The following is a 20624-nucleotide window of genomic DNA, read 5'->3' as shown; positions in this document are numbered from 1 at the left end:
TGGTGAAAATTGTATGAATTTTATGAAAAAGGATGAATGGCATGATATTTTGCCAGTGCCAAGCACAGAGATGCTTTCATTGTTTTGTCTGGAGGTTGTTGAAGATGGTGTGCAGATTTGAGCTAGGTGAAGGATTCTGGCCACTCCCTGAACACAGCCAGAGACTCTGGATTAATCTCCTGTTGGCACATGCCACAGCAGAATGCAGGAAACAAAATATGGCAAACAAAGCCCAGAAACAAAGAAGGATTTTGATCTCACTGGGCTTTTCTTTTCCTTGGTACTTTACTGAGTTGAGTCTTCCATTGAGTCATTGTCTGTACAGTAATTCTGACTATTGTGAGATTAGTGCAGGTATGAGAGACACCCTGGGCAAGCGGGAAAAATGTCAGGGACAAATAGCAGTGAGAATGGAGAGTTTTGTGTGCTTTTCCATGATGTCTGTGAATTGTAGTTGTGTCTGAATGTTACTGGCAAAAAGATGCTGTGATTTTTCTGTAAAGAAGCTTGCCTTCCCTGCTGGGATTCTGACAGGAGCCTACTTTTGGGAGGGATAGTCTTCACTGTCACTTAAAAGCCAGTCTGTGCCTGTGGGCAGACACATGCAGAGAGGATGCCTTCAACTCCAGAAGGCCCCAGAAAAGCAAAAACTGAGCACATTTAGCATCTCAGAGTAAGCGTGAGAAAATTCAGCATTTCAGGATGGACCCTTTCTCCATTCAGTCATTTTCATCGAGGTGATTTTTGGGCAGTGGACCAGCCTGTCCTGTTTTAGGCCAGAAGGTCATGCACACAAGACAAGGCTGAGCCTGACCAAGCACTGACTGTGGAGAAAGAGTGTGTCTTGGAGGGTCTGGCTAAGCCAAACCTCCTTTGGGTAACTGCGGGGTTCCACAGAGAAGAAAGGACACCCAGGGAGAACAGAGAAGTATAAAGGCAGAGATAAAATAGTCTTCAGGCTTGAAAGGAAAATCCACAGGAGCATGGGGAAGGAGAAAGGGCGGAGAAAAGGAGTACCTGACCAGGAGACAAATCATGGCATCTTTACAATCAGTTGTGCTCAGCCCATTAATCCTTCAGCTGCTCTCATTTTAGGTGCTTTGGAGATGGAAGGTGAAGAAAAACCTTATTGATTTTTATTTAACCTTGGCATTACAGTTTGGGTCAAATGTGACGCTAGGAGTGAGCTGCAAACAGATAGCAAATTAGCCATCCATGTGGTTGAGTGTCTTTTAATTTCACCAGCCAAGTCCCATGTTGTTTCCTTCAGGCTAGGACTAGCTCTCTGAACACATCCTTTGTGACTATTAAATGGTCATTTCTTGACCTGCAGTCTCAGTTTTGTCACTCAGGGATAGTGTGGAAGCCATTATGCTGAAGGAATGACTCATGCTGGCTTTGATGGAAAGAGTCAACTCATTGCAGCTTTTGCCACTTGCTTGTAAAATGTGAGTCATTTTTTGGAATATAGTCAAGTGAATCTTACCAAATAAGATTTCTATGGAAATCTTGTCTAGCAGGCTGAACTTTATTGGAATCTAAGATGGAGCAGAAAGGGAGATTTGTTATGTTAGATTTATTCCACTTATGCAAAAAAATACTGTGAATAATACTTTCTATAGGAAATTTCACTCTTTCACTAAACTTGAGTTCTCTTGAAGTGTCAAAATGCTGGCATATGGAAGCCATCATGTTTTATTGCTTGTCAAATTTCTCTGCTTTGCAAGTACTGAATGGCTCTTGAATAATGTCCAATATAAGTTTTGTATGAATTTTTTCTACTTACATTGCTGAAATATTTTCAAGTTGTATTGACTGTCATCAGTAATCATTTTATCTGCTTCTAAGATTATCAGGCTTCCCAGGCAGAATGTAATATTGATGAGAATAGAGCTCCTAAAAGGATGAATTTTCAAATGACAGAGCTGTAAGGCTATGATGATGAGCAGACCATGGGGTGCATTGAAACAAAGTTAGTTAGGAGGAACAAATATTTCAGGGAACGAGTGCAGCTGGAGGGGTGCATAAATTTACATATCTTAAACTGTGTGATTCAGACTTTGCATCCTTCCTAAGTAGTAGTATCACTATGCTGTATGTATTGATAATACAACTGCAGGTGCCTCTCCAGCACAGCCCACTCCAGCTCATGGGAATTCTTTGCAGATCCAAAGAAAGTCCACTTCCTATGTGCATAAAGTTAGCTACAGCGAAAGGATGCTGAGTCCCCCCAAGGACAAATGATGTGACTTTCGCTGTGCTTTTTCGCCAGAGGGGTAAAAAAGTATTCCCAAAGGGAGTTAGTAGGGCAGGGAAACTGAGGGTCTGTCTCAGGAGGTATCTCAGCAAATTGTGTAACAGGCTGAAGGTGAAGTTCTGCAGAAGTTTTGGGTTATAAAGTTCTGTGTCAGTTACACAGAAACTCAATGCTGCAGCATGAGAAACAATCTATCATATCTCAAACAAATGCTACCGTATTTTAAGGATCACCTTCAAGTGAACTCACTGTGTCAATTTAAATGTGGGGAAAATATATATGCACAAGCATACATACATACAGATATATATATATTCTTCTCTGTCAGAAGCACACAAAGCCATGTAGTTTTCACAGAATCACAGAATGTTATCAGTTAGAAGGGACCCACAAGGACCATTAAGCCCATCTCTAAAGTGAATGGCCGATACAGGGATTGAACCCACCCCCTTTGGTGTTACTATCACCACGCTGTAAGCAAGTGAGCTAATCTCAGTTCTTTTATTTATAGTATACTAAGGCACCCTATGGAGGTCAGTAAATTTGCCAAGACTGATTCTTTAAAAGAAAAGGGAGAGGGACAGACAACGTGGAAATCAGATATTTAATACTTCCATTCATTGTGTTCAACCTACATAACCACTGCATCTTTCAGAGTGGACAGTGACCCAAGGTAGGCATATGACAGTTTCTAGATGTGAGTCAAAAATGTCATCCTGTGTTGTCAGCTCCTTTCTTTCTGCTCTGTGTGTATTGTGCTTCTTTCTACCTGCTGAAGGCTACAAAGCAATGTGATCTAGAAGGACCAGAAATTTAGAAACCTAATTTTGAGCTAGAATAATACCTCTTGTCATTGAATCTTGATTTGGCAGCAGGCCAGGTATTTATCTCTTCAGAATTGCATTCCCTAGTCTGGGAGTTTAGGATCATTATAGAATCCATCAGTTACTCTATAAAGTGCTTTGCAAATGACAAATGCTTTTTATGTATGTTAAATATTAATGTAATTTAAAGGAGCTTATTGCTCTCCAGTAGAGCGCAACCTGCAGCTTATCAATTATGTGTTCATCCTGTTAATGACCTGGCAGCCAATGTGGCATGTACTCACAGATTGAGACACCTCTGAGGCAAGTTTGCTTAATCCATTATGCCCTTGCTGTCCTTTGTTTCAGAAGCCCCTCTTTCTTATTCCATATTTAATGCTGGACATCCTCACTGTCTGCTGCTATATCTTTCAATCTCTCTCACATTCAGTGCTTTGCATTTGTGACACTGGGGTTTTTTCATGTTGTATGAGATGTATGAGGCAAAGTGTAGTGGAGATAACTTCAAAGCTGAGGTTAACAGGGGGTCATCTAATGTAGTCTCCATTCAGTGAAAGGATCTTAAGCAAGTAGCAGGCAAAAGCTTTCTCTTGAGGCCCTGCAGTATTACTGCTGTGCGCTCTATCTGTCCTGACCCAGAAAGTCTTTCATGCAGTAACACATTACAAGCCAAAACCAGGTTAAGGAGGTAACCCAACCTGTTCGTTCATCCTCTTCCAAAACCATAAACCACCAGTGTTACCATCTGTACCCCTGATGCTGCTCTTCTTCAGAAGCCTGCAGATGGTAGTGGCAGCCTTATTTCAGAGGGGGGTTTCCTTTCCAAGGAGCCATAGCTACCTAATGGTGCTTTCCCTCCCCAGGGAAAGCCGTTGGCTTTTGGAGAAGAGATATTTGTACTATTGGCATTGTCCCTGGTACTCTGCCAAGAAAAACAGCCTCAGGGTGGCTGTGTGTTTCTCCCATGTCCTGAAGAACCTGGAGACTTCTGAGGGGAGCTGGATCACAGGAGTCAGTGCAGTCCATTCAGAGGGACACAGGGTGATGGTTTCCACCTTGATGTCCAGCCCTGCTAGCAGTGGTTCTCCTTAGGATGTTCACTGTGCTCTCCCAGCCAGCATCGGGCTCAGAAATGCTGCTTGTCAAAGCATCCAAGGCCTAATCTGTGGCCAAAACTGCACTTCAACGTGGTAGCTAAAGATTTCCCTTTTAAGCAGGCTAGACTTGTGCTTTGCATTCATTGGTTTGAAGAGCTAAGGAGAAAGCAAAATCCAAAACTGCAAATTAATCTCAGATAACCTTAAAAAAGGCATTGAACATGCTAGTTCAAGTTTTTCCTAAGATTCAAGAAAACAAGCAAAAATAACTTATTTCTGTGTTTCTTCAGCTTTAAGTAGGAGTTTTCAAATGCTGTAGTACAATTATGTTTTTCTAGGATTTATTTCTCTTCTTGTCCATATCTGTCTCATCTCAATTTTCTGTTATCTAGACCACTGCTTTTTAATTAAAAGACGCAAGTGGAACAAGCTGTCATGCTCTCCATTACACATAGCCTAATTTAAAGCATCTTCCTAAAACAAGTTGGAATTTGTCTTTGTTTCTGCTCTAAACATATACATGCTGTCACTCACAATGGGAAGGCTGAAAGCTGTAACATAATCTGTCTAAATAAATGGTAAAATAATTAGATTTAATTCTGAAAGGCTCAGCTGTCTGACGCCATTGGTAATTTATACTCTTTCATCATTCCTGTACCACTCAGACTTTCTTATCATGCAGGCCACCAGTGAATGAAAACAAATGTTTCCATGGCAGCCTGTCTGTGGCATCTCTGCAGCCCTACATCAAACAGCAAGCTGACGTAGGATCCAGATAAGCTGCACAGCACATGGAGAAAAAACATCTCACAAAGTATTACTGTTAACCCCACTTCTGTGTGAGGTGGGGTCAGCTGAGGTAGGAAGGGACTGGTAAAAATACACTGTATATGAGTGGTTTTTAACTCCAGTTTTCTCAGTCATGCTGCCACTGCAACCTGGGCAGTGGTTCCATGTCCCAAGCTGCAGCCACTGTTACGCCTTAGTAATGAACCTCTGCTGACTTTCTCCCTGGTGGAGACCCCACTTTCTTAATGGGTTTCCCCACATCCTCAGGTGATATCAGAGTAACATGCTTGAGTTGAAATAACAAGTTTTCTTTCCATACATTTGGAACCAGGATTTTTAGCATGGACCAAAGCAGACTGGAGTAAACTGGTGCCTTTCTGCCCTACACAATAATCCTTTTTGAAGATAAAATGAACATGAAATAAATGGATTCTCTAATAGTTAAACTATCACATTTTGCATTAATTTCTAATTTTTCTGTTAAAAAGTGAGAATACAGGATGCTTCCTTATCAAATAAGTCATTGAGGATTGGATTAGGATAGGCTTGAAGAGCTGAGAACAAGCAGAATTATTTCTGCACTGCCACCTCTGCCAGAAATGAAAGAGAGTGGTGGCTGCCTGTGCTTCCTGACCTGCAAGACTCCCTCTGGAGGAAAAAATCCTCCCTTGTTTCTGTATGATAGAGGGGGAATGCATGGCCCTGTGGTCCCCCTCCCCACACAGTGTCCAAGCTAACCCTTCGCTGGGAGTTTTCACGTGTGTGGACCTCCGAGCCGTTTTTGCGCGGGGAGTTTAATAACATCAAATTTCTGGTCCGTTTTGAGGTAGGTTTTAAGGTCAGGAAGGAAACCTTGTAATAAGATGCACTCTGCATTCTGAAGGATACAGTTTCGGTTACCCCCTGCACATTTTAATTGTATAATGAATTCCACACACTCTTGCAAATGGCTCTACATGTGAAACTGATTACTGAATGCAAGAGGGACTTTTTTTAATAAGTCTTTTCCTTTTGACCTACTCATTGCTCACATTTCACTTAATTTAATATGAAGACCTTTGTTTTGGGTTTTGTTCCTTCCCCAGGATATGTTTCAGTAAAAGTGACTGGGCTGAGAGGCATCATTGCTGTTACACAGCATGTTTTCTGTCCCCAGACCCTCTAATTAGGGCTGACTTGGTTTAGCCAGGGGATTCACTGAAGATCTATGTTACCTGACACATGTCAGTAGGAGTCTGAGTATTGCCTGAATATGTTTCAGCTGAATAAAGTTAATATACAGTTCTTTTGACTTGCTTTTTACAAATACCATAGGCTTCTTTTTATGAGATAAAATATTTGTCAATTCAAGAAGTACAATGCTCTGGAAATCAGCACCAATGTTATCCAGCTCATAATGATCAACTGTGAGGCTGAGCAGAGAAAGGGGTTTTTTTCTTCAGTTTAGTAATTAAAACAAAAATGTTTGGGTTCCCTTTTAGTGGTTATGATTCTTATTCCTATCACTGAAGCTAAAGAAATCTAAATCAAAGCAAGTCAGGTTGAGCTAAGCCTTTTGGAAGTGCCACAAGGCTGAGGGAATAGGATTGGAACATTTCTGCCTTGCCAGGAGAGACTGAGTCCTCCCACAACTTCTTGTGGCTGGGAATGTCTGGGCTGTGTGGTATTGAGGGAGAAGGTCTCGTATAACCTTGGTAGGGAGACACCTAAATGATGAGACAGATATTTTCTCCAGTTAATATGCAGGTATTTTAGAGACTGAATGAGGAACCAAGAATTAGCTAAGTCACTCCTTTAGATGTACCAAGTGAACAGCAGGTGGGGCCTTAAATTACACATTTTGGCACAGCAGATGACATGGTCATAGTCAAATGCCAGGAGCTTGGAAAAAAAAAAAAATTGTGCACATTTTCTCCACTTTTAGATTTTCTACATCTAGTCCTCTTAACTATTGCCTTTTGTTAATAGTTTCTGAAAATTATTTGTACAGTGAAATGTTGAGTTTATCAAGCAAAAATACTCATTTTGATACCTTGGATGTGCCAGCCATTTTTCATAACATTGAAAACCATTGTGAGGGGTCCACCTGCATTGACAAATACTTTCAGCTGTTCTGAAACTGCATATTTTTGGGAATAAATAGTTAGCTGAAAACTTCCTACTGAAATATTGTCGCCGGTTCCCTCCCCTTGGGGCACCAGTTGGACATGAACCAGGCAGCAGGAGCTTGTTCTCCATCTGGCAAAGTTTCTTAAAAACTGGGTTTGGTCATGCACACTCAAACTGAAGTGCTGCATGGTTCATTGCTAGTTAATCTGTTTGCAAGAGCCCAGGAGGGGATGATCTTCCACCTGCCTTTCACCCCAAACTGATAGAGGTCTGTTGGCTCCAGGAGTCCTGTCCTTGTCGCCATCCTTGCCGATGGCCTCACCAGGGTACAGAAGAGTTTGTCTTTTCCAGGCAATAATTGCCTGGGGTGATCTTTTCCCCCAGGGAGTCTCCAGCTTCTTACCAGAGTGCCTTGTGCAGCCAGCACCCAATCTCTGCATGTATTTTGTAATGACTGCTGGAATATAAATCAAGAAGGGTGGATGAAGGGCTTTGTCTTTTACCTTTTCCAAATGGACACTCAAAGCCTTCTGCTGTTTCTGTAAAATGTGTACAATCCCTCTCTACCTCATGCCCAAACAACACAGAAGTTGCTGGTTTTCATGTCACTGCCCAGTCATGCTCCTTCCAAGCCTCCCTGCATTTTGTCATGTTTCCTGCTCTCTGTCACTGAAGTGCCTCCTGCTTGTTCCAGTCCCAAATGAGCTGTCTAAATTCATCATCAACTCTGGTTTTGTTTGCTCCAATTTATAGGTGCTGTCCCCACATTTACACTAAGAGTTGCCATTTCCAGACCCAAACAAAGTAAATCTTCACTTTATATTCTCTAAATATATTAGCATGTCATATAAAATCTTACTGCCTCATATGGGTGATTTTTATTTTTTTTATTTTTTTTTTATTTTTTTTTCTTCCCAGCTGAGCCTCATGCAGCACTGGGCTAGTTTTATGTTTTCTTATCCTTGTCTGTTGATACAGTGAACAGAACATCAGAACAGGACTGGGTGGTGAAATATCTGCTTGCAAAGCAAAGTGTTGATAGGCAGCACGGTCTGTCTCTCATGGTTTATCTCACTCTGGCAGAAATGGTTTTGATCTGAAGTGGATAGAGCTTGGATGTAGTTTGAGAATAGGATGTGTTAGTTTTCATGAAAACCCCAGCACTGATGGTGCAATACCATCTAAGATACCCCAAATCTAAAAACATGATCATTCTCTGTCCCTCTTCTGCCTCAAGAGCATCATCCTCTGCAGTGAATTTTTTTTTCACTCCGGGCTGGCAATGTAGGTCAGAGAGAGCTCTGTGGCTTTTAAATTCATATGGCAAGATTACTCTGTAAATCGGACTATGTTGACAGTAGAGCTTTTTTCAGCTGAAAATAAACAAACTGTTTATGGTTGGTTTTTGTTGATATATGCCAAGGACTATTTATATTTCAGGCAGTGATTGGTTCCCCTTGCTGTGTTGGTACTAGGCTTGTGCACAGTTAGTTAAGATGTGAGATGAGGAGAGATGAGCGTTCGCTGAGATTGTCCAAGTGTAGGTAGAATAATGGAAATATTTATAGCTGCCACTGGAAAGCTTCAGCTGCTGTAGTGAATCCCAAGAGACCTGCCTGAGTTTCTTCAGGGAGTCTTGCAGGAGGTGGTAGGGCAATCAGGAGGCATTAAGCCAATGCATCAGCTGCATGTCTAGCTAAAATCCAAGCCCAAACAATCTGTGCTCTCGAGAAAGCTGAGTGAGAGGGTTACTTTCTCTGCTGAAAAGCCTTCATAAATGGAATACTGTTTATTATTTTATGTCATGATTTAGCAAATGTGTGAAGCTAATAGATGTACTGAGAACAGAACTCCTAATTGAGAAGTTGTGTCCACTGTTTTTATATTCATTTATCAGACAGTAGTGCTCATAAGCTGGTAGCAGACCTCAGTTGATACGGTATGCACTTGGGACGCATTTGATAATCATCACACTTGACAGGTATTTCTGTAGCCATAGTGCACGTGCAGACGTGGCTCTCACACTTCCACATAGGAAAAGGTGCTCCAGAGTGTTTATGCTTTATCGAGTGCCCCCTGTGCAGCTGCATTGCCACGAATGGAGTCCTCAGTGTTTTCCCAAGGATGCAAACTGTGCTGGGCGCCCATCGATACGCTTAGAGCTTGTGTGGTGCCAGTGCTGGTGTGATCTCTGCTGCTGATGCAGAAGGCAAAAACCCTAATTTGGTTTGATGCCAGAATCGGGACTAGGTCACCAATCTTCTTACTGGGATTTAGCAGTCCTCTGGGCTTTTTTAGATTAGTGCTGGCTGTTCGGGATTGCGAGCTCAAATGGCATTAAAGAAGGTTGCCCCTGATAAAAACTATGTCATATTATACAATGTCACTGACATGTGCTGCAGGTAACTGTAGCATAGCCTGTGTTATGTGTTTATCTGTTTATCTAAAGGCTTGGTTAGCGGTTGACAGAAGAGGTTATTTTCAGGGATGGTAATACATTTCAATATGGTTTATTGCAATAAATATCAATGAGATGCTGAATTACAGTACTGCCACAATGGGGAAAAAAAAGAAAGAGATAAATCATCACTGTATGTTAAAATACTTTCTCATCTACTCTGTTTCCTAATGTGGCATTCATTTATATGTGCAGAGCAGTATAAGATAGTGTTCTAAATTAAAAGGCGGAGACATATGCAAAATATTATTGCAGGTTTTATTTCAAGCTATTAGTCTACATCAGTCACTTACTGGGATGTTTTATGAAGGTTTCCACATAAAGAAGTTAATAAAGAAATAGAACAGTTGGAGAGCTTATACTGATATGCAGCTTTCAGGAAAAGCATTTCTGTACATGAGGTAGCTTCATAATGGAAAAAAAAGAGTATTTTTAATATAGCTTTTATTCAGCAAAATATTTCTGAAATTGCCGAATTCTTAGTGCTTCCCACTTTTGGGCAAATATTTTATTTAGTAGATATTATCTGGAATTTTAACTTGGGATATTTCCAAATTCTGTTTACCATTGAAATATGGAAAATTTTTGAGAACCAAAAAATGAATGTATTTTGCTTTGAATGTTTTCTTGGAGTGTGTCTTTTTTTCCCTTTGCATCTTGAAAGGTCTCATTCAGTATTTTCTATGCTTGCTGGCCGACTTCTTATAAACTGGATGAGAGCGTTCTGTCCATCCTAAGGATACATTTATGAACATTTATTATTAATTATTACGTATTATATTTTGAACATTTATGTCTCCTCCACGTCCAGGGGAGGGCGACAAAGATTCTCAGAGGGCTGGAGCACCTCTCCTGTAAAGACAGGACTGAGAGGGCTGGGGTTGTTCAGCCTGGAAAAGGATCCAGGGAAACCTTACTGTGCCCTTCCAGTAGTCAAAGAGGACTTACAGAAAAGAGGGAAAGAGACATTTTACTCAGACAGATAGTGACAGGACAAAGGGGGACTGTTTAAAACTAAAAGAGGGAATCTTTAAATTGGATGTTAGAAGGAAGCTCTTTACTCTGAGAGTGCTGAGACACTGGTTTCCCAGAGTAGTTGTGGATGCCCCATCCCTGGAAGTGTCCAAGGCCAGGTTGCATGGGACTTTGAGCAGCCTGGTTTAGTGGAAGGTGTCCCTGCTTATGGCAGGGGGGTGGAACTAGATGATCTTTAAGGGTACTTCCAACCCAAGCCATTGATTTATAATACTTTGCATATGCAGATTATTCCTGCAAGAAAAAAGTAGTTGGAATAAAAAGACAGTATGAGCTAATTTCCTTTATTTTTAAGCTTTTTTGTAGTTGACCTGTGTGGAAGAGGGGAGCAGGGCATTTGTTGTTTGCTTTGTCACTGTATATCCTACCTCTGTCTTTGGTGTACAGTGTTGCCCTGCTAACTTAAGCAAAGTTTTTTTTCTCCTGAGCAGAAATGACAAGAAAATGTTTTGTGGAATGCCTAGAACATGACTTGCAACACACTGAACTTCTGGATTAATTAACTGCTGATGATGCTTCTGGAACTGCCAGTGCCATTTTCAGCAAGCACGGCAGGGGATTTAGAGACATAAATTCCAGTGGTTAAGTCACGTTACACTTGCTCACAGATGTTTTTATCCTACACATTACACAAGTGATATTTAGTTCAGTAAACCAGAGGAAAACTTGTTGATTTTCAGCCAGTTAAGACTTCAGGAAAGATCCTCTATCCTGTTGTTTTTTTTTTTCTGGATTCTCCTCACTTACCTTCCTGCTGGGAACTTCAGTTGAGAAACTATAGACTTGAAGAAATTCAGGGATTTTGTTTTCTCTCCCGTCACCTCCCTTCATCTTCTTTTCCCTGTGGAGAGAAACTGTGGAGAAGTGTAAACAAGGAAAGAGTAAATCCTTTGAAAATGCAAATTACAAATGTGTAGAAGTGAAATGAACTTAAACTTCTTCAGAATGAGTTTTTCAATTTATCCTCCTTGAGGAAAAAAATTGTGACTTCTTTCTGTTGGTTTCAATCAAGACATGTTCGAAAATCATGTTCTCTATGTTTGGAAATTTTCTGGCCTAATGTGCAATGATCAGTTTTTAGAATTTCTCACTTCAGCTCTTTGATTCTTGAACAGCTCACATTCTTTTCAGGAAAAACATGGGAAATGTTTCATGGTAGGTTGATTATTATTTCACTTACAGATAAAAATGTGCTTCTTACCAGAATGACTGTGAGTTTAGAATCTCTGATTGACTTTCTATAGATGGAGATGCAACATGATGTGGCCACAAGCTTCTCTCTATTTGGAACTACAATGAACATCCACTTACAAATTCACATGTATGGATGTATTGTATGCATCAAATTATGTGCATACTTGCCTATGCATATTAGTTCATGACATATGTGTTCATATCCCTCACCCAGAAATGGGGTTCTCCATACAAAAGTGATATTGCCTGCTTGGTCACTTCAGCTTGCAAGTAGTGAGTATTTGCAGAAGTATGGGTTTGGGGTTTTTTTTGTCACGGATTTGGCATATATTTTGTGTAAATTGGGGTAGTTCACAAGGAAAGAATGAGGAATTGTGTTGTCAGAAGGCTGGAATTCAGCAACTCAGAGACTCAGCTGGAGGAATTTTGTTAAGAGAGTGCTCTCTGTGGCGAGTACAAAGTATTCCCGACAACCAGTTAATCATTTTCACTTGCTTGTGTTGCAAGAATAATTGCAGAAGCTGCAATGTAGGTATGGAGAAGCTTCCCCTTCTGTATGCTACTTATTTGTTTCCATACACATTTTAACTTTTGCAGGTGTTTTACTTGTGTTTGTTTCCACATAGGAGACTACCACACAACCCATGCGGTGTAGAAAATGGAAGTATCAATTCAATTAAATTGCAAAAAGTAATTTAAATTGAAACAGTAAAATGAAATAAAATCAGTGTTCTGCACACAATTGGAATATTTTTAATCAAAAAAACATTGAAACACTGGAAATGAAAAAAAATAATTATTCCTCACCAGAAGGAAGGAGGGAAGAGGAAGAGGTTGTACAGCCACATGCCAAAATGCATTACAGCATGCAAGGCTAGAGCCAGCCCACACATTTACACAGTGCATTGTTGAGATCCACTGGAAAGTGCAAGTGCTAATTAGGAATGTGAACCAGATAACCTCAACATCAGTTCGAGTCCAATTATTCGCACTGGGATTTCATGATACTGATCTGTTTGTCCTTATTCCAGCGACCCTGCCTAACGAGAGTTATTACAGTAATTGTATGGAGTTGGATGCCAGGCTAGCACTAGTGTGACATTACTCACTGGCAGCTTGGCAGCTTGGCAGCTCTTCCCAGGAAAGCAGCAAGGTCGTTTGCATATGTATTTGTGCAGAAAGTTACGTGCAAACTCTTCCCTTTTAAAATCCAGGTTCACAGCTGTGATACATTTTCATCTTGCTGTGCTCCTTGACTGATGAGAAAGGGAAGTTTCAGTTCATGGGGCTGTCCTGACCTTGCGGTTACTGTGCAGTGGAGTTGATGGTTATTGGTGACAAAAATGAATCCTGTTATAGATGTTTGGCTGTGGAACTCTGTTCTCACTTTGTGTTTTCCCTAGTACTGCAAAATTTGGTCTGAATGTGATCTCTTGTAATTGATTCCATGCTGCAAGCAGCCCTTGCTCAGCATTCTGCACCCACATGAGACTGCAGCGTTGGATGCCAAAGTAGACCCGCCCCAAAATGCATCACTTTGGAGGCTGCAATAGTTTTCATTTCTAGGAAGCAGAGAGGGCTGCTTGCAGCTTGTCAGCTTCTCATCCTGTTCTCCTCTCAGTGAGAGGAGGGTAATCTGCTAGTGGGCAAAAATAGAGCCTTGAGAGTAGACAAACACTCTACCCCTTAATCAGACACTGAACCCCTCAGCACCTGGGGAGGTGCACAGGGATCCCAGTATCACAGCTGTGCTGGTTCAGAGGGACTGGAGAGGCCCCTGACATGGGCAGGGCCGTGGCCAGGGCAGTGAGCAGGTAAAGTCAGGCCAGCTGTGGCATTGCCTGGCCAATGCTTTGAAACTCTCTGAGAACAGAGGCTCCTCAGCCATGTTGAGCTACCAGTCCCAGAAAGGCATTGCCCCTCCAGTGAGAAATCTGTCAGACAGAGGGTTGGATTCTGTCTGAAAGAAGGCTGAGTACTGACAGGTCCTCAGCATGGATGGCTCTAGCTGGCATAGAGCTAGGAAAGATGGCTGGTCCTGGAGCTTGGAGGTTACCCAAAAAGCGAAAGTGGGTCATTCAGGGTGAGGTGCATCAGAAGAGGCTCAGACTGCATTATCAGGATGGGTGCCAAAATGGCCTGCAGGAAGACTGCAAATGATTGTGTTTCAGGGATGGGGCAGGTTTGCCAAACAAGGAGCCACAGCAGCTTGAAGACCTTTTGGAGAGGTGGTGCCTCCTGGTATGGGGCAGTCAAACCAACAGCCTCTCACAGAAATAAAATTTGTCCCTTGGAGGTGGCAGATCTGAATCTTCACAAATTTTCCTCTGGCACAACTGTTTTCCAGACTGGGAAGCATCATCCAGCACATAACATTTGAAATCTTCCTGATCTCTTCCCTGTATTTTACTGACTCCCAAAGGAATTTTCTAGAGTCTTATTAGCACCTGTAGGAAAAGGGAGTTGTTATGATATATTTATATTAAGTTGTTAGTTTCTCATTTTCTATGTCATTTTCTATGTCATTTTCCATGTCATTTCCCTCATTGCTTAACACAGGACAGTAACACATGAGTTTGGTAGCTAGGTGGTGCAACACAGGGTTTTTATTACTCAAGGGTCCCGATGGGCAAAAAGGTGAACAGAAGTCAGTGATGTTCCCTGGCAGCACAGAAGGTCAGTGCCATCCAGGGCAATGTCACCAGCAGGTTGAGGGAAGTTTTCCTTCCCCTTTACTCAGTCTTGAAGTGCTGAGTCTGATTCTGGATTCCCCAGTACAAGGGAAACAGAAACATACTGGACAGGGTTCCACAATGGGACAGAGATAGGATGAAGGCCCTGGAGTATGTCTTTTATGAGGAAAGGCTGAGAGCTGGAACTGTTCAGCCTGGAAAAGAGAAGGCTCAGAGGGATTTTAGCAATGTGTATCAATATCTGATGGGAGGAGTGAACGAAGACAGAACCAGAATGTGGTTGGAAGTACGCGTTTGCCACAAGAGACAAGGGGCACAAAGTGAAAGACAGGGATTTCCATTTAAACAGAAGGAAATAAAAAGGCCCACACAGGCTGCAGAGTCTCCATCCATGGAAATACTCAAAACCCAAGTGGGCACAATCCTGACCAATCTGCTTTAGGTGGTGCTTCTGAAGAAGGGAGGGTGGCAATCTCCTGAGATGCCCTCCAGCCTCAGCCAATCAGTGATTCTGTGATTACCATACAGTACATATTTTGTGGCTGAAGTGGTAACAAAGGCTTGCATTTTTTCACTTTGATAATGTTTGCAAATGGTAAGTACTATACAGTTTATGTGTTTAATCATAATAAAGGAAAACTTTCTTATTATTGTTATGCATTAAGAAATACTGAATGTTGTACCCAGATATTTGCCAGTGAGAATAATAGACTTGATAATAACCATGTTATCCAGGCAGAGCAAAGGTGGAAGTATTTGAATTTTTGAGCTCTTCACTCTGTGCTCACACAATCTTGGTCTGGTGATCTTGTAAGACAATTGGGATGTGATGGAGGGATATGGGCTGAAGAAGATGATGTGGAAAGATTTGAGAATGCTGCAGAAGCCAATTAGGGGACAAGAGAGCCTTTTGTGACCTTCGGCATCCGAAGGAGGGAGGGACTCAGCTTCAAATCTGAGGAGAAGCTGGTGAGAAGAGAGGCTGCTTCTCCTTGTGTTTGAGAATTGCTGGCAGGCACTGGCTTGCCAAGTTTGCTGCTGCTGGCTCCTTTCACTGGGAACTTCACCAGGAGGCTGTTTATTCCCATTCCAGCTTCAAGAGAGAGCCCTGGCCTTTACAGAGATGCAGGGATGAGGCTGTGAAAAAAGTAGCATTTTTTCTCCCAGACCTTTGTGTTCATTTATACTGTTTAATCTGTGTGTTGTATTCCTTCTGTTAACTTGATTTCCCAGAGCTTAAGCGAAGCATATTTTTTCACATCTGTACATTTTGTTTCATCCCATTCATGACTGAAAAACATCTAAGAATGTTTCTAGTGGATACTCCTGCCATATTTACCTTGCAGATTTTTTTTTTTTTTCATTTACAAAGTATTTTATAGCACAAAGTTGTTGGGTTTTTTTTATTTATTTACTTTTTCATCCACATTTTTTGGACTGCTGAGAATTGATGGGCGTTTTTGGCATTAACTTGTGATCCACAGTAACCAGCAGACTGTCGATCTTTCATCGTCTTAGACTTGCCACTCCAAAATAATGGAAAGTGAAGGCTTAGGATGGATTGAGGAGCTGTATGAAGTTGACCTTTCTCTGCTCTTTATTCTCTCCCTGCCAAAGCATTGATATCCTTGCCTTTCATGGCATGGTTTTTTGGGCATGAAGTAAAATTAAAACAATTAACAAGGGCAAATTGTTCAATTTATTTAATTATACATTTCTAATTGAACCTCTTAATTTCCTGTGAATTTATGCAGTAGCTTCTCTTCAATGTGTTTCTGTGCAGTGATGCTTCAGAAACAGTGTGCCTGCTCACAGCACATGGGTATAAAGTGGCACTGCTGCCTTTATGCAGGTGCATGAGGATTTCTCTTGCATTAGGAGAGCAGCAGGGGTGATTCCACAGCCAGGCAGCACCAGCTCCCCAGATGACCAGAGTCCTCTAAATCCTTTTCCCACAGGTCATCTCTGACCTGGGAACAGGCATTCAGGGGCAGTGGTGAGGCTGCAACGTGAGGCTCATCTGTTTGGACGCTAATGGCTGTTTCTGTAGGAAGAGAAGTGGTCTTGGTAAAGTTTTCCATCAACCATCACCAGTTCTTACCTCGTGGTGGTAAAGAGAAGACCCTGGTCAGGAAGGGCTGTCATTTACATGTTGTCTTTCTTATGTCATCTTGCATCACCAGCAGGGTTTTCCTATATCCTGATGCAGCATGAGTTTTGTGGAAAAAGACTAAGTATAATTTGGGTATCTTCATATAGGAGGAGAAAGAGGAGTTTACATTGCCATGAAAAATGTTCCAGATTGCCATTGATACTCTTACTTGCTTACAGTGTGTAGCCAAACAAGAAATACTGGGCACTGGGGGTTTTCTGGGCATTTGGTTTTTATTACAGCACAGTTCTGCACAACTGTTTGATGTAATTCCCCGTTAAAACACCACACCTTGCAGCTGCTAGCTACTATTTCTTAAAACAGACATCTGTGTAGCTGCATGGATTGGCCACATGAAACAGCTCCTGTGTTGGCCTTGAGTGACTCTTAAAATTAAGAGAGCATTGAAGTGCCACAATCCAAATACATGTGAATGATGCACTGGTGTAGACAGTGTTTTTCAAAGCTGGTGTCTTCTAGAGCTGACCTGCTTGTTTTTCCCCATTCAGTGTAACTTCTTTAACTACTTAGTTTGTTAACAAGTAAAAGAGCATTAAAGAAATATTAATTAAAGCATATAAGCACATAATAAATATTAATTAAAGCATATAAGAAATTTGTCAAAATGCAGCATTGCTTGCTTATAGCAGAAATGTGACTATTTTGGCTTGAAGTTTCTGAGTCGGTTCCTCTCCACACAGTATTAAGACCCTTTAAATCTGCCTCTTTCTCTACAGAGAACATCAAGTATAAAACCACCAACCTCTTGTTACCTACTTTCAAGTTCAGGGCGTGAAGAATTAACTAAACATTTGTTTGACTTTATAAAGGAGCTGGGGCACATTTATGCTTCCTGCTTACAGGGTGGAAAGCATGTGACACGCAGAACAAGGCCCTAGAGCTGTTTGTTCAAATAATGCTGGAAGGCACAGTAAATGAAGTTACAGGAATACACTTGTAATGCACTTCTGGGCCTGGGTTATTTTCCTCAACTGGAGAACATATTTTAGACCATGCTTCAGTTTCTCCATTGATAAAAATGTAAAGGATGTTTTCCAGTGTCCTTTCCAATATACCATTCAAATGCCAGTAAAAATACCAAATTTAACACAAATTAGATTGCGCTGCGCCACTCCCTCCATCATCTCCTGTGATGTTTTCCCTGGGTGTTAGGCAGCAACCCTCAGTTCTTTCCTTTTTTTTCTCTTGGCTTGCTTACAACTTCTAAAATAGTTTGAGGGCAGCGTTGGGCTCCATGGGTTTGTTGGCATAGCTGTGTCAGCTTGGATTTTGAACTGCCCTCTCCCAGCCAAGGCTGCTGGGCTGGCAGCGCAGTTGGGGCACAGCTCTGTTGGCAGAGGCACGTACATTTGGAGGTGGCATTCTCTCCTCTTTTGTGTTAACTGCCTGCATTGCCTTTGAAGCAAGTAGTGTATTTCTAGTCTGCTTCTAGTCATGTGTATGCTACAGATAAAGAAAATGCTGCACTGACATCAACTAAAATATTTATGTTTGCGTGTGGTCATAATAAAGTGGGGAGTTTTTTTTTCCTTTAGCTGAGTCGCGCTTTGGGAAGCAGGCAATGATGAAACGCAGTGATGAATATGGCCCAAATAATTTTGAATTGTTTATCGTAGCTCATGCATATCAAAGTTGGCATGTGTAGGTTATAAATAGGATGTTTCTGTCTGTTTGATTTTCTGGAGAATTTTTTCCTCAATTTCACATACATTGCTGAGAACCAGGATGACCTGAATTTTTACTGTCCAGTATGATAGATACTACGAAGCTTCTGCTAAGGGCTCTGTGTGTTGACAGTGAGAGGTCTTCTCATCTGACATGCCAGCAGTGAAGAAGGTTAGTGGGGCACTGGAAAGCTGCTTTTTTACCCAGCTGCATTCCCAGTCGGATACTAGGCTCTTTCCATGATGTTCATAGATGGTGTAATCACATTTATCTGTGTATTAAACAAAAATGGGTCCTGAAATCAGTCCAGACTATTACCAAAGAAAAAAGTATGTCCATGTTTGGTTTTTGCTCCAGTGGATTGCTCCTCAGTCACAACTCTGATAATCCATGACCAGGAATATTTTGAACTGCTATTTGCTGCTACTTGCACATGAAGAATTGCTTCAGTTTACAGAGGTATGACCTCATCATGCTCTTGAAGTTGGAGTTTCTGAAAAGAAAAAGAAGAGATTTTCCTATTGGAAGTTGAAACATGGCATGTATGACTTATTTTTAGCTCTGCAAGAAGACTTGAGGTTTTAGGAAAAGAGGATTTGCCCCATTCAGTAGATTCTTATGAAGCTCCAGGTCAGTAGGTTGGAAAAATGGATGCATTGATTTGAATCATTTTGAGGTTACCGGTTTGACAGAAAAAGCGTTATTTTAATGCTTATTTTACTTTAGTTTGCAAACTTAAGCGTCTTTTTCTTTGTTTTCTGTTCATTTCCCACAGAAACGTTCCAGAGGTCAAGTGCTGTTTGACAAAGTGTGCGAGCATCTGAACCTTTTGGAAAAAGACTACTTTGGGCTAACATACAGAGATACAGAAAACCAAAAGGTAACATACAAAACTGCAGATGGCCTTTGGCCTGTGAACATCAGAAGTCCCTGAGATGCTCTCCAGACAGCTGCAAACATTCCAGAAGCTGGTTTTATCTTCCTTGCCAAGCTCCATAGACACAGTTTGAGCAATTGTTTTTTGTGACTCTACTTCTCAAGAGCATCTCTTGTGTTTCCCTGGGTTCCCTCTCTTTCGGCTATTTATGACATGAAAGATATTAATCACATAGCTGGTGCTCTTTCTAGTATGATTTATTCCTTTACTGTCATAAATGAAAGTCAGATTTACACTCATAGATACACGGCAAAACATATAATACTAAAATACGGCTTAATAATAGTGGTTGGGACACAGATAGGCAGGAGATGACTGACTGCTCCTGCTAACTTCTAAGATAAGGGAAGGCTCTAAGCCTTGACTTTATCTTAGCATTATTGTTGATTTGACTAGAGACATTAGTCTTCAGAAGCAGCTGGTCACAGTAGTGAATCACATTCTGCTGTCCTGCATCCCAGCTTCAGTATGAAACAAGCTGTGTATTGCAAGTGTCAAAGATGATCTAACGTGCAGGTGATACGTGCATACATTGTTTGGGGCATGGTATGGTGAAAGAGAGCGTATCAAAGGGTAAATATGTTAAAATATGTTGTGTTATTTTGACATTTTAAGATAAATATTTTGACAGAAACCAATACAAACTTCTTAGCAATATGTGCAGTAGTTCAGCAGAGCTCACCAGCTGAAGGGACTTTTTGCTTTGCATGGCCTGAAAGGTCTTCCCTGATGGAGTTGGAGCTGCTACTACTTTTTTAGCTGTTTATGTCTTCTGGGAACAACAGCTTTGTTTCCTAGGCTTCCTTTTGTTTCAAATATATATGATATGAAAGAAATCAGTCTTTTTGTTTCTTTTTTTCCTCCCTGTCTTCACAGACTTCTTTGTTTCTAACTCCAAAAGTCACTTAAGCAGCTTGGTCCATGCCAGTGCTAGATACTACCTTAGCATGTGCTTAGTTTTGAGAAAAGCTAGGCAGAAGTCTATGCATTTTCAGATAGGTATACTTTCCCTCAGGAAAGAGAAGCATGGGTTCATTATTAACATGTGATTTATAAGCACTAAATATTTATAGGTCACCTGTTACTTTACAGAGCTAAACAGTTAAAAGAACTATTGCCTGCTACCACTTTTATTGATCAATAACATGCATATTTTTAATGTCAAAGTACTTAGCAATTCACCTCCATCCTCTGGCGCATAACTTCCAGCCAGACAACGTACGTGCCCATACCCCATGTCATCTTTGTAAACAGAAATCCTAATGCATCTTTAATTTCTCGGTGCATAGTGTGCTTTTGTGCTCAGCAATAGCTGGAGATCTTCGGGCTCATGTTTTGCACCACAGAGCAGGTTTGGACAGCTGCAAAGTGGTTGTTTTTGTTGGGGAGGGAT

At 41.2% G+C, this 20624-nt stretch overlaps 1 protein-coding gene across 35 annotated transcripts in view; it reads left to right on the top strand.

The window, feature by feature from the left end:
- The window catches only part of EPB41L3 (erythrocyte membrane protein band 4.1 like 3), a 143699-nt gene that overhangs the window by 82594 nt on the left and 40481 nt on the right, over nucleotides 1-20624 (top strand). For all 35 annotated transcript variants that reach the window (XM_086891943.1, XM_086891749.1, XM_086891738.1 and 32 more), the window contains exon 4: nucleotides 19070-19174. In XM_086891943.1, the coding sequence (XP_086748069.1) occupies nucleotides 19070-19174 (105 nt within the window). The remainder of the gene's footprint in view (nucleotides 1-19069; nucleotides 19175-20624) is intronic.

This window comes from Cyanistes caeruleus, chromosome 1 (assembly GCF_971803275.1).
Source record: "Cyanistes caeruleus chromosome 1, bCyaCae1.hap1.1, whole genome shotgun sequence".
Classification (NCBI taxonomy): domain Eukaryota; kingdom Metazoa; phylum Chordata; class Aves; order Passeriformes; family Paridae; genus Cyanistes; species Cyanistes caeruleus.
Note: the sequence above shows the minus strand (reverse complement) of the source record. Positions and strands in the feature narration are given on the sequence as shown.